We start from the raw sequence: 13800 nt of genomic DNA, 5'->3' as shown, positions 1-13800 counted from the left end.
GTCAAAACCATAAAAATGCTTCTACCTCTTTTACCCTGTTAATTCTACTTCTGAGAGTTTTTCCTAAAGAAATAATTCAAAATAGGAAAAAGCTAAAAGCAGAAAAATGTTGAACATGACATTATTTATAGCTGTGGAAAGATTGGAGACTGGGCATAGTGGCTTATGCCTGTAATCTCAGCACTTTGTGAGGCCAAGTTGGGAGGACTGCTTGAACCCAAGAGCTTGAGACCAGCCTGGGAAATGTAGTGAGACCCCATCTCTAAAAAAAAAAAAAAAAAAAAAATTAGCCGAGCATGGTGGAACGTGCCTGTAGTCCCAGCTACTTGGGAGGCTGAGGTGGGAGGATTGCCTGAGCCCAGGAGGCTGAGGTTACAGTGAGCCAGGATCAATCACCACTGCACTCCAGCCTGGGTGACAGAGTGAGGCTCTGTTTAAAACAAACAAACAAAAAAAAAAATAAGAGAGAAGAAAAAAAAAGATTGGAGACAATTTGAAAAGCCAGTAAGGAACCAGACACAGTGGTGCGTACCTGTAGTCCCAGCTACTCAGGAGGCTGTTGCAGGAGAGAATTGCTTGAGCCCAGGAATTCGAGGCCAGCTGGGCAACATAATGAGACCCCCGACTCTTAAAAATGTTTTTAAATTTAAAAATAAAAAGGTTTTTTAAAAGCCAATAAATGACTAAATAATTATGGGAAATCTATTTAATAAACTATTAAAAAGTTATTAATCTTCATGACCGTAGGGATTTAAGTGAAAAATAAAGTGCAGAAATGCTTTATATTAAGTGAAGAAAGTGGTATATAAAGGAGTACAGACAAGCCAGGCACGGTGGCTCACGCCTGTAATCCCAGCCCTTTGGGAGCCCGAGGTAGGCGGATCACGAGGTCAGGAGATCGAGACCAGCCTGGCTAACATGGTGAAACCCCGTCTCTACTAAAAATACAAAAATTAGCTGGGCGCGGTGGTGCATGTCTGTAATCCCACCTACTCGGAAGGCTGAGGCAGGAGAATCGCTTGAACTAGGGAGTCGGAGGTTGTGGTGAGTCAAGATCGCGGTGAGCCAAGATCGCGGTGAGCCAAGATCGCACCACTGCACTCCAGCCTGGTGACAGAGCAAGATTCTGTCTTGAAAAATAAAAAAAAAAAAAAATAAAGGAGTGCATATACTATCATTCTAAATTTGGTTTGAAGAAACATGTTTGTAGATATTTATTCAGTATATAATATGTGGATAAAATAGGGACTGGAAGAAAGCCCACTGAAGTGTCAGCAGTAACTTCACCAGGTGATGGGAATTTGAGGAACTTTTTTTCTTATACATTTTTCCGTATTCTACATTTTTCATCTAGATTGTGCACTACTGTTACCAGATTTTTTTTTTAAATACTATTTTTTTTTTTTTAAGTAAAGCATAATACCAGGTGTGGCAACTCATGCCTGTTAATCCCAGCTACTTGGGAGGCTGAGGTGGGAGGATCACTTGAGCCTAGGAAGTCCAGCCTGGGCAACATAAGCAAGACTCCATCTCAATTAAAATGAAAAGAGGTAAGGAATGTGCTTGTATTATTATATCTTATAATGATATCTTTTTTGTTTTTTGAGACAGGGTCTCACTCTGTCCCCCAGCCTGGAGTATAGTGGTGTGATCTCAGCTCACTGCAACCTCCGCCTCGCGGGTTCAAACAATTCTCCAACCTCAGCCTCCCAAGTAGCTGGGACTACAGGCACGTGCCACCACGCCCGGCTAATTTTTGTATTTTTAGTAGAGACAGGGTTTTGCTGTGTTGGCCAGGCTGGTCTCGATCTCCTGACCTTGTGATCCGCCCGCCTCGGCCTCCCAAAGTGCTAGGATTACAGGCATGAACCACTGTGCCCAGCTGATTGCATTTTTTTAAAAGACTGGAAGATTGCTAGGAGTATGAGTGGTTTTCCCATGCCCCTTCTCTGTTTTCCAAATTGCTTGTATTGTGGCTGCAGTCCTTTTATAATATGAAACAGGTAAATAACAACTTATGTTGTGGCTGCATCAAAGGGGTGAGAAACGAAAAGGAGAGGACAAAGCAAGATGTGCAGAGTTCGACCTTTCCAGGCTCTCTGAAAGTCAAGGTTTTGATCAATGTTATGAGGGAGGCCTGTGAAGTAGCTCAGATGGTCTTGAGCTTTCAGCATCATGGATTCTTCTTTTAGATCCCATCTTCCCTTCCCAACTCCCCCTTCCTCAATTCCTACCGCTTAAGTGTCCATAGGGCGATTTCTTTTTCACTGTTCAGAAGCTTTCTGCAAGATGTTCAAAATACTAGCATTGGTTTGAGCAGCTAGTCTGTCTTGTGCTCTTGATTTGGGGGACTTAGCTTCTATTTAGATTTCTTTGAAGGTGGATGCCAGTGACCCAGGGTCTGTGGAAGAGTAAGAGCCACTTGTGAGGATGACTGAAGAGGCCACAAACTCTCAGATCCTGAGAACGTAGGACAACTTGTGCCTTCTGCTAGTCCCAGGCCAGAATGGCCATCCTATCTTTAAAAGAGAAAGAAAGCAAGAAAAACGAAAGGTTATAGTTATTTCCCTAAGTACTATTTGAATTATTTTGTTAAATTAAGTATGGGAAAGAGGTTTGAACCCTTTTCCAGCTTAAATTTTTAAATAAATATACAGTTTTTAAGTAAAAGTGAGATATGATTCTTTAGAAATCATCTGACATTTAGCCAGGCATGGTGGTGTGCACCTGTAGTCCTAGCTACTCAGGAGGCTGAGGCAGGAGGATCCCTTGAGCCCAGGAGGTTGAGGCTGCAGTGAGCCATGATCATGCCAGTAATTCAGCCTGGGCAATAGAGCAAGACCTTATCTCTAAAAAAATAATAAATAGACCTCACATTTAGACAATGTGGTAGTGTGCTGGTTCAGAAGGAGCCCAGCTATGCATGGCTAAGGGCAAATCCCTGAATGGAGAAGGAGATTGAAAAATGTTCACTAACCTGAGAAACAGTCTTTGGAAAAGGGTGATCTCAGGTTCTCATGCAGGACAATTTAGGAAAAAGAGAGCCAGCCAGGAGAAGGCTGAGAACTTATTCCCCATTAGTCAAAAATCTGCTTTAAGTCAAGATCCTGCAATGGCCTTTGACAACAAGCCCCTGAAAATCACCAGAACCAAGACTGGGCCTGGTGAGTGAGTACCTGCGCAGAGTTCTCGCTGCCGTGATTCAGTGCAAGTTAGAAACCTGTGCTCTTCTTTAGCCTGGGAAAAAACCAAAGTCAGCAAACCCAGCTCAACTCAGCAAACTTTTGTTGCCTGTGTGCTAACTATAAGGCATGTTGCTAGGTACTGTGGAAATTGTAAAGATACATAAGATAGGAACCTTCCTGAAAGCAGTAACACTTTAGTTGGGTAAAGGGATAAGGAGACACACACACACACACACACACACACACACACACACACACACACACACACACACACCTTGCTACCTGTATTATATATATGAATATAAGGGAACTCCCTCTTTTTGAGGGATAATTTTAGAAGTAAAATCTCATATTTGAGCATATTTAAAAGGCCACTGTAAGGCTGGGTGCGGTTGCTCAGGCTTGTAATTCCAGCACTTTGGGAGCCGAGGCAGGTGGATCACCTGAGGTCAGGAGTTCGAGACCAGCCTGGCCAACATGGCGAAACCCCGTCTCTCTACTAAAAATACAAAAAAAAATTAGCGGGGCATGGTGGTGGGCGCCTGTAATCCCAGCTACTCAGGAGGCTAAAGCAGGAGAATTGCTTGAACCCGGGAGGCGGAGGTTGCAGTGAGCCGAGATGGCACCACTGCACTCCAGCCTGGGCAACAGAGCGAGACTCCCTAAAAAAAAAAAAAAAAAAATTAATAAATAAAAGGCCAATGTAAAAGAGGCCTAACTATATTTAGGTTTTTCTTTTCCTTTAAATCTAATTCTAAATTATGGACCGTTGTCAGTATTTGTAGCCTCTTTCGTTGATTATAATAATAATCCTGAAAATGCCTTCTAAAGAATGCTGGCCCCTTGAGGGCAGGAGCAGTTTATCAGCTGTGTTTACTGTACCTGAAACAGCCCTCAGTGTTTGCTGGGCATTGTTAAATGAATGTGCAAAAGGTGAAAGACACACATATTACAGGGGGACCTTACCCCCAGTGAGCTAATGATGACTTTCATAATTACCCTTCATTTTTTAAACACAATCTTCTGGGATATATTTTTAGTGTTCCACGTGGTCTTCATCTTGATGCGTCTGTTTCACATGTGAACGTAAAGTTCGTGAGCATCTGGTTGAGGCTGAGGAATCACTACTTTCAACATTCTCTGTGGCTTACATCCCTGCATTTTTATGATCACTGTAATTTTAATCACTGGCACTCCTGTGTTTCCATTTTCCACGAATTGCAAAATGCAATAAAAAATTCAAATATTGTAAACAAGCATGGCTATACTGACAAAGGAAGGCCAACATTTAACTGCTAGGTGAATTTCAAAAGCTCAGCATCTTTATCTAAAAAGCATAGTAGGGGTGCAGTGAAGTCAGAAGTCAAATTTTATTAGAGCTGAGGACAGCCTGTAGTAGCTTTTGCTTTTTCCCTGGTGGCTGGTCACTTGAATTTCAGACAGTTCTAGTAAAGAGAGAAAATAAATAACATTACAGGGTGAGCTAACCCTATGAACCCAGACCTGTAAATTTGTAGCAAAATGATACTTACCCTCACAGACTTGTGACTTAATCTCCTTAAGAGGCTTTTTTTGAGCAAGGCTGAAACATCTCAGAAGATACTAAATCTGTGTCTATGAACCTGACCGCAAAAGAGTTCTTCCCTCCCAGGGTCTGGAGGGTGCGAGTGCCTGTCGGTCCATGTGCTGTTTAACCCTCTGGTGCTGGACTCCGGGTCTCCCTCCGCTCTTTTCTCCCCAATGCAGAGCCCACGCTGGTGCGCTAACCTGCAGCGTCTCTGTGCTTCTCTTCTTACCTCCTCTTTCCCCTTCTCTTTCCCTCTTGCTGTGGTGTGTCCAGAAAAGGAAGTCGAGTTCCAGCGTGCACCTAATGGTGAGCCTTGCCTGCCCACCCATCGCCCACTCCATGCTGCCTGTGCCCGCCTGCCAGCCACGCAAACCTGTTCTGCCATGTGCGTGTGCCTCACTCATCCTCACTGCATGTCTGTGCTGTGTGGGCAGGTGTGGTCTGTCCTGCCAGGCAGGGGCCATTGCCCAAGGTCACCCAGTAGCCTAAAAAGTGGGCATTGGAAGGGGTGGTACGGCACCCCCTGCTGTGGAGCTTGGACAGACCCCAGCGGCCCAGGGTAGGATGTGAAGCTGGTAGGGACTTGGGGCAAGCAAGGGAGAGACCCTCACTCTCTGTCACCCAGAAGGAGAGGCCCTGCTTCCCAGGCATGAGCAGCTGCTTCCTACAGACTGGCAGCTGGAGGGCAACTGTGTGGTGGGCAGAGGAGCTGGTTGCAGGCTCCCACTTGTGAGTCTTGCTCTCCTGGCTCTGCCCCCATGCAAATCCCATTCTCTCTAGCTGTGCCCAGTGGTTCATCCTGGCCACCCAGCCCTCGGGGGGACAGCTAACTCATCTTTCTCACGGGACACTGGGCACCAAGGACAACACAGCAGCCTGAGTCATTATGAAACCATCCATTAAAACCAGAGGTGGGGGCCGGGCGCAGTGGCTCACGCCTGTAATCCTAGCACTTTGGGAGGCCGAGGCAGGTGGATCACGAGGCCAGGAGATCGAGACCATAACACGGTGAAACCCCGTCTCTACTAAAAATACAAAAAATTAGACAGGCATGGTGGTGGGCGCCTGTAGTCCCAGCTACTTGGGAGGCTGAGGCAGGAGAATGGCGTAAACCCAGGAGGCGGAGCTTGCAGTGAGCTGAGATCGCACCACTGCACTCCAGCCTAGGCGACAGAGCAAGACTCCGTCTCAAAAACAAAACAAAACAAAAAACCAGAGGTGGGGCCACTTGGGTGACATCCCAGCCCTCTGCAGGTTTTATGGGCACCCTGGAGTCTGCCCCCTGTGAGGGTCTTGGCCTCAGCTGGAATTTACAGGTAGGGCAGCCTTCTCTAACCAACCCCGAACAGGTCAGCATCATTCACTGTGCTAGGTGGGCTCTGCTTCTTGGTGGGAATGAGAGACAGCAGAGCTCCTGTGAGTTTAGACCCACCGTCTCACTCCTGGGACCCCTCTTCTCTAGCCTGTCGCAGTCTGTGGAGTCTTGTTCAGTGGAGTCACTTGGTGCCTGGCTTGAGGTTCCATGCCTAGCCCTGGGTTTGGGGATGTCTGAGCCATTGACAGCAAGTTGGCAGTGGACGGCTTCAGGTCTGGTCCAAGAGGCCTCCAGGCAAGAAGTAGGACAGTCAGGATGCTTTCTGTGTATGTCCTAGGAGAGAAGACACACATTCTAGCTGTCGATGTATCATCTGTGCCCTGTGCAGGGATGGTAGCCACACATTTGTCTCACTGCCTATTGAAGAACTTGCAGGCATCAGGCTGCTCCTCAGTGGCCCCCAACCCCACTGGAACTCAGTGAGATTGAGTACGCCGGTTAGGGAATTATCAGAGGCAAAGAACATCACATGGATATGGCTCCCTGCCCTGGAGATCAGCTTCCTTCCATCTTCCCCTTGCCCCTCCCTTGCTGTGCCCCTCCGTGTAATGTTTTTGCTTGTTTGTTTTTGTTTTTTTGAGATGGAGTCTTGCTCTGTCCTCCAGGCTGGTGTGCAATGGCACAATCTTGGCTCACTGCAACCTCTGCCTCCCAGGTTCAAGCAATTCTCCTGCCTCAGCCTCCCGAGTAGCTGGGATTACAGGCATGCGCCACCATGCCCGGCTAATTTTTGTATTTTTAGTAGAGACAGGGTTTCACCATGTTGGCCAGGCTGGTCTTCAACTCCTGACCTCAGGTGATCCACCCGCCTTGGCCTCCCAAAGTGCTGGGATTACAGGCGTGAGCCACCGTGCCCGCCCACCACCATGTAGTTTTGAAAGGCAAGGAGATATCACTGGTGGTCATGGTGCTGTTGGGAATGTTGGCCTGTGTGTGGCCTACTCTGTCCTGGGGGCTGGATTCTGGGACTACAGCCACAGCCCCGCTGGGTTTCACCTGCCCCTCCCCAGAACACTGCCCTTCTAGCTGATCAGGCCTAAGATTTGTCAGGCAAAAAGGTGAACAGCACAGTCCTGACTCTGCTCCCTGAGGTCAGTGAATGCATTTTGTGTCTGAAAGGGACTTCCACCCCCATCCTCTGGACACCATCTCTTAGGCCAGGCATACTTTTCTTTTCTCCTTCCTCTTTGTTTCAGGCTTCAAGCTGGTGTTGTAAGAAGGAAATACAGGTGCTGGGTTGAAAGTGCAGCAGGAGACTGCCCACAGATAGGGGACCAGAGTTTCTGAATTTTGTTCTGCTTTCTTATAAACTACCCCCCTTTTCCCTATACAGTGGGAAGAAGATCTTGAACTCTTTTGGGTCAGGTGTGGATTTTGCAATGACCTGGCACCTGTCATAAGCAGAGATCTCTGGAGGGATGCTTTAAAACGAGGCTTTGGGCTGGTCCCACCTTGAGGGTGCCCCCAGAGCTAGGTCTCTGGGCCCCACAAATACTTCCTCCGATCATCTCTCTAGCCATCGCTCCCATCTACACAGTGTTATGGAGGCCACCTCAGGCCTACCTCCTCCAGGCCAGGCCAGGGGGCAAGGGAGGTCTGGGAGTTGAACCTGAGTGGCCTTGGGGACTCTGGAGGAACTAAACCATCTGTTTTCTTGTCTCAGCCACAGAGCAACAACAAAAACAGTCTCGTAAGCCCAGCCCAAGAGCCCGCGCCCTTGCAGACGGCCATGGTACCTCCTGACTACAGCTTCTCTGCCTCTGCCCCTGGCTGCCTCCTGCCCCTTCCCTCTTCCTCCTCTTGTGCCCCCTCCCTGGCCTCCTGGGCCTGTTCCTTTCTTGGTTCCCATAGAGCTGACTGCGTTGTGTGCCGCCCTGTATGCCCCTTCCCCTTCATTGTCCCGCCTGGCTGCGCTCCATCCCGCATGGCAGAACTGCTGCTCCTGCTCCTGCTCCTTTCGATGGTTGGGGGGAAGAGTGATCAGGGCTCTCAGCTGAACCTCCCAGGCCCAGCCCAGGACCCCTAGTGGGTCTGCTGTGGGGGCTGGGAAGATGAGTTGCTTAGGAAAGGAGAGGGTAGGAGCTTTTTTGGGACCTGAACATCAGTTCTTGGAGGCTCCCTTGTAAAACCTGCCTCAGCCTCTCCTTTGCAAAGCCAGAAACAGGAAAGAGGGCTGGGGTCCCCACCTCTGGATGGTGCTGAGGTCTCCAGGCTCCTGGAGTGCCTCGTGCTGGCTAAGTTCTCTCTGGGCTCCTCCAGAGGTTCTGTTTGCTCTTGGAGCTCCCTCTGCTAGTGGTGGCTAACTAGAGAGTCAGCAGGGGGGTGACTGGGAAAGAGGGAGAGGTGATGTTGCCTGCTACTCCCCTCCTTCTTGCGGACCCTCATGCCACCTGACATGGTGGCGTGGGGCCAGGAACTAGGGAAGGCAGAAGGCAGGCGCAGTGGGCGGCTCTCTGGGCTCAGCTGGCTGAGGAGGCCTCCTGTCCTGGCTCTTTCTGGGAGACCTCATTCTTCTGCCCATGTTCCTGCCTCACACATTCCCCGTGATGAATGCCGTGGGCGGGGCCCGGCCTGTGCCCTCAGTCCCACAGCTCCTCCAGTATGCCTGCCCCGTGGGAACCCCATGTGGAAAGAGCCCTCACAACTGACAGGAATCAGGGACAGAGGCCCTTGCTGTCTCAGCCTCCTGGGCACCGGCACCTGCCAGGCCTCTCTTTCTTACCAGCCAGTGCTGCTGCCAAAATCCAGGGCTATCCCAGCTGCCTGGGACCCCAGTTGAGCCGGGACATTTTGTCTTCTGGAGATGGCTGGTGGGCAGGCCTCAGTGGTCATCATAGGGTCTGCGGGTGTCCTGGGATGTAGGTGGGGCTCCTCAGGGAAGAGCCATAGTCTGTCCCCAAGTTGGAAGGGTAATTTTCATCTTCTCTCACAGGAGCCACAAACCACTGTGGTACACAACGCTACAGATGGGATCAAGGTGAGTGGTCCTGAGCCTGCCTCCTGCTTTCCAGGTCAGCAGGAGACAGGTAGGCTGGGTCCCAGGGGTCTACAGGCTGCACCCTGAGGCCAAGGTGTTTGCAGAGGCTCAGCCGAAGTTAGCCTGTGCCCACAGTTGCTCCATGCTGAGGAAGGGCGTTATACCTTACGGAGCCCAGGCTTTGCAGTCAGACAGACCTGGTTTGAATCCTGGCCCTGGTCTGAATCCTGGCCCTGCACCTTAGTATCCTTTATCTGCAAATTGGGGATGATAATAATAGAATCTTCCTCCATATGTCGGAAGTTTAAATGAGAGTAAACATTCACTGAAAAAACAGGCAAGAGCATCTCCAGACCCTGGAGCGTTCTCCATGGCCTGACCCCTTTGTGCCCCTGGTGTTTTCACCAGCATTCCTGAACATCTGTTAAGCCCAGATACCATCCGTGGCTCTGGTTTACAGAGGTGACAAGAGAAATTACCTGTTCAAACGGTGGGTGGGATGGGAGGCAGATAAAAAACCAATAAGCAAACAGATAAGATAAGCTGGGCACTGTGGCTCACACCTGTAATCCTCACACTTTGGGAGGACAACGTGGGCAGATCACCTGAGCTCAGGAGTTAGAGACCACCCTGGGCAACATGGTGAAACCCTGTCTCTACTAAAATACAAAAAAGTAGCCAGGTGTGGTGGCACGTGCCTGTAGTCCCAGCTACTTGGGAGGCTGAGGCACGATAATCGCTTGAGCCTGGGAGGCGGAGGTTGCAGTGAGCTGAGATCATGCCACTGCACTCCAGCTTGGGCTACGGAGTGAGACTTAATCTCTCAAAAAAATAAATAAGATAAAATCTAATGTCAATAGGTAATCTGAAGAAAATGGCACAAAGTAGAGAGAGGGCCAGGTGCGGTGCGGTGGCTCACGCGTGTAATCCTAGCACTTTGGGAGGCCAGGGCGGGCGGATCACTTGTCAGGAGTTCAAAACCAGCCTGGCCAACATGGCAAAACCCCATCTCTACTAAAGATACAAAAATTAGTTGGGGATGTTGGCACATGCCTGTAATCCCAGCTACCTGGGAGGCTGAGGCAGGAGAATTGCTTGAACCTGGGAGGCGGAGGTTGCAGTGAGCTGAAATCGTGCCACTGCACTTCAGCCTGGGCAACAGAGCAAGACTCCATCTAAAAAATGAAAAACAGAAAAACCCCACCAAAGTAGAGAGAGAGAGAGAACAGGGCCTTGAATTAAGTAGTCAGGAGAGGGCCTCTTTCAGGAGGTGATATCTGAGCTAGAAACTGAATGGTGGGTGGGAAGGAGGCAGCCAGGCCAGCTCTGAGGCTGAGTGCCCTAGGCAGAAGGAACTGAAGCTCAGATGTGGCCTGTGTAATCAGGCAGAGGGAAGAGCAAAGTGAGACTGGAAGAACCATAGGAGAGTGATGAGGTTGGAGAAGCAGCAGGGCCTGCTACAGAGGCCCTTGTAGGAGTTTGCATTTTCTTCCAGCAGCAAGGAGAAGCTATTGGGAGTTCTTAGCAGGAGTAATAGAATCTAGTTGACACTTTAAAACACCACTCTGGCCTCATGATCAAGAACTCTAGGGAGGGCCGGGCGCGGTGGCTCACGCCTGTAATCCCTGCACTTTGGAAGGCTGAGGCGAGTGGATCAGCGGAGGTCAGGAGCTTGAGACCAGCCTGGCCAACATGATGAAACCCCATTTCTAATAAAAATACAAAAATTAGCCAGGCGTGGTGGCAGGCACCTGTAATCCCAGCTACTCAGGAGGCTGAGACAGGAGAATCACTTAAACCCAGGAGGCAGAGGTTGCAGTGAGCCGAGATCATGCCATTGCACTTCAGCCTGTGCAACAAGAGCAAAACTCCATTTCAAAAAAAAAAAAAAAAAAAAAAAAGACAACCTCTAGGGAGGAGGTAAGCGTGGAAGTTAGGGAGACCATGAAGCTGTTACCATGGTTCAGGTGTGAGATGCTGGTGGCCTGGAGTCAGGTTGTAGCTGTGCATTGGAAGTGAAGAGGAAAGACATGGGGTTTACTTTGGAGGCAGAACCAAAAGATTTTATTTTAGATTGGGTGATCTGAATATAAGGGAAAAAGAGAAAGAGAAGGATTGAGGATGACTTCAGGTTTTAGCCTGAGTAACTGGGTAGATGGTGGCATTTAAAAACTGGGGGAAGACTAGGGAGGGGATTTGGGAGGAGTCAGACAGCCAGGGTGGAAGCAGAACTTTCCACAATTCCTCCTTGCACCTCTTGTAGGAGCACAAACTCTGCTTTTGTTCTGCTTTGCTCCTCTGGCTTCCAAGGGATGGAGCATATAGAAACATGTTCTTTTTGGCCTACAGGGCTCCACAGAGAGCTGCAACACCACCACAGAAGATGAGGACCTCAAAGGTAGGTGCTGGCCCTTGGAGGGGAAAGGACTCCAGCAGTGACCCAGGTACCTGGGCTCCAATGGGGCACCTGCCTTTTCTGTCCCCAGAACTGGGAATGCTGGCTCCTATGCCCCTAGGAGAGGGCTTGGTATAAAAGCTACTTTCCATGAGCCAAGATATGAGGCCCCTGCCTGGTGTTGCTCAGCTGGGCAAGAGGCTTCTCTTCTTTGACCCCAAGTCTAAAATAGCTAAGCTAGAGATTCTCCAGGGGCCAGGGCTCAGAGAACTGTTCCTGTTGCTGATAATGATGTGCCATCCCAGAACAGGGGTACCCCAAGTCCCTGCCGAAGTAGCCTGTAAGTGTCATGAGTCATCAGTAGAGTGACCAATCGTCCTGGTTTTCCCTGGACACAGAACTTTTGGTTTTAAGACTGTGATGGGCCAGGAGTGCTGGCTCACACCTGTAATACCCAGAACTTTGGGAGGGCCAGGGCAGAAGGATTGCTTGAGACCAGGAGTCTGAGACAAGCTTGGGCAACATAGCAAGACCTTGTTTCTATTAAAAAAAAAAAAAATTAGGAACAAATAAATAGGCCAGCTGCGGTGACTCACACCTGTAATCCCAGCACTTTGGGAGGCCGAGGCAAGCGGATCACTTGAGGTCAGGAGTTCAAAACCAGCCTGGCCAACATGATGAAACCCCGTCTCTACTAAAAATACAAAAAAAGGCCGGGCGTACTGGCTCACGCCTGTAATCCCAACACTTTGGGAGGCCGAGGTGGGTGGATCACCTGAAGGTCAGGAGTTCAAGACCAGCCTGACCAACATGGTGAAACCCCATCTCTACTAAAAATATAAAAAATTAGCCAGGTGTGGTGGCAGTTGCCTGTAATCTCAGCTACTCGGGAGGCTGAGGTGGGAGAATCGCTTGAACCTGGGGGGTGGAGGTTGCAGTGAGCCAAGATCACCCCATTGCACTCCAGCCTGGGCAACAGGAGCAAAACTTCTTCTGAAAAAAAAAAAAAAAAAAAAAAAAATTAGCCAGGTGTGGTGGTGGGGTCCTGTAATCCCAGCTACTTGGGAGGCTGAGGCATGAAAATGGCTTGAACCTGGGAGGTGGAGGTTGCAGTGAGCTGAGATTGTACCACTGCACTTCAGCCTGGGTGACAGAGCGAGACTCTGTCTCAAAGAAAAAAAAAAACAAAAAACAAATATATAAATAAATATAAAACCCAGATAGTCCTGGGAACACTGGGATGAGTTGGTCACTCTAGTCCTAGGATTTTGGCCCGAATGATGGAGTTGGAACCAATCTGACAACCGTGAGGCCACATTTGGTCATGTCCTGGTGGGCCTGTAAGGACCACTAGCCTAAGCTTGGGCCTGGCTAGAGTGCCAGAGGGTTGGGAGGGCATGGCAGGCCAGACCTCTGGGAATCTCTGTCCTGCTCTTTGGTTGGGCCTCCTGGAATTGCTCCCTTTGCCTGAATTCAGTAAGTGACCTTGGGCCAGGCCATCAGAAAAGACAGAGGAACACTCTAGGACAGAGCTGGGAGAGCATGCCCTGGGTGGCAAGGGGGCACCAAACCTTTTGGAACCAAAAAAATAGCAGAAAGCTATGAGGAAGTGAATCATAGTAGCTCCAGGCCCCTGTGAGTGAGGTCAGATCAGTTTTGATTCCGGCACTGCTGGCAACATAGGAGGCACTGTCACTGCTGGGCTCTGGACCCTGTGGCCTGGCCCCCTGGAACATCTTCCCCAGGATCAGGGGTCCTTGGACAGGCTGTTGTAAGGCTCGTCTGGAAGCCACAGCCCAGGTCTGGGCACCTGCCTGGTGCCCTCAGCTGGGAGGCCTATGTCGTCCAGTGTCTGCAGCAGCCTGAGGCGAGGCGTCCCCTTGCCCCGGCTCTGCAGCGCCATGGGCTCGGGTCCTGTCCGGCTTGCTCGCTCACCTGCCTTGTTCTGTTTGTTTTGGCTGCTCTGCCTTGCCCTGCCCTGCCCTGCCCTGGCTGGCTAGCTGCCCCGCTCCGCACTGGGAATGGCAGCTCGGTGCCTGAAGGACGGAGCTCCCGGGACAGAACAGCCCCCTCTCCAGGCATGCAGCCCCAGCCTTCTCTCTGCTCCTCAGCCAGTAAGTGTGAGGGAGGCACATTCTGGCTTCCGTCTCCCTGGCTCGTCCTGAAGCCCCTCAGGGACCCCCACCACAGCTGTCAGTCCCACCCAGCTGCCCGTGGTAGTAAGCTCCGGGAGCATGGCCTCTGCTAGGGGTGGGGGATAGATGGAGGTGCTGTTGAGACCAGGCAGGGGCCCCTGAGTCT

At 50.1% G+C, this 13800-nt stretch overlaps 1 protein-coding gene across 22 annotated transcripts in view; it reads left to right on the top strand.

Moving 5' to 3' along the window:
• CAMK2G (calcium/calmodulin dependent protein kinase II gamma) overlaps positions 1–13800 on the top strand; it is a 61836-nt gene that overhangs the window by 41195 nt on the left and 6841 nt on the right. For 4 of the 22 annotated variants that reach the window (XM_030798400.1, XM_030798405.1, XM_030798402.1 and 1 more), the window contains 4 exons: positions 7791–7859; positions 9060–9104; positions 11454–11502; positions 13500–13613. In XM_030798400.1, coding sequence (XP_030654260.1) covers positions 7791–7859; positions 9060–9104; positions 11454–11502; positions 13500–13613 — 277 coding nt within the window. Of the gene's footprint in view, positions 1–5025; positions 5059–7790; positions 7860–9059; positions 9105–11453; positions 11503–13499; positions 13614–13800 lie in introns of all 22 variants that reach the window. The other 18 variants (XM_030798419.1, XM_030798413.1, XM_030798407.1 and 15 more) reach the window with 8 other exon arrangements.

The sequence above is a fragment of the Nomascus leucogenys genome, chromosome 18, assembly GCF_006542625.1.
Source record: "Nomascus leucogenys isolate Asia chromosome 18, Asia_NLE_v1, whole genome shotgun sequence".
Classification (NCBI taxonomy): Eukaryota; Metazoa; Chordata; class Mammalia; order Primates; family Hylobatidae; genus Nomascus; species Nomascus leucogenys.
Note: the sequence above shows the minus strand (reverse complement) of the source record. Positions and strands in the feature narration are given on the sequence as shown.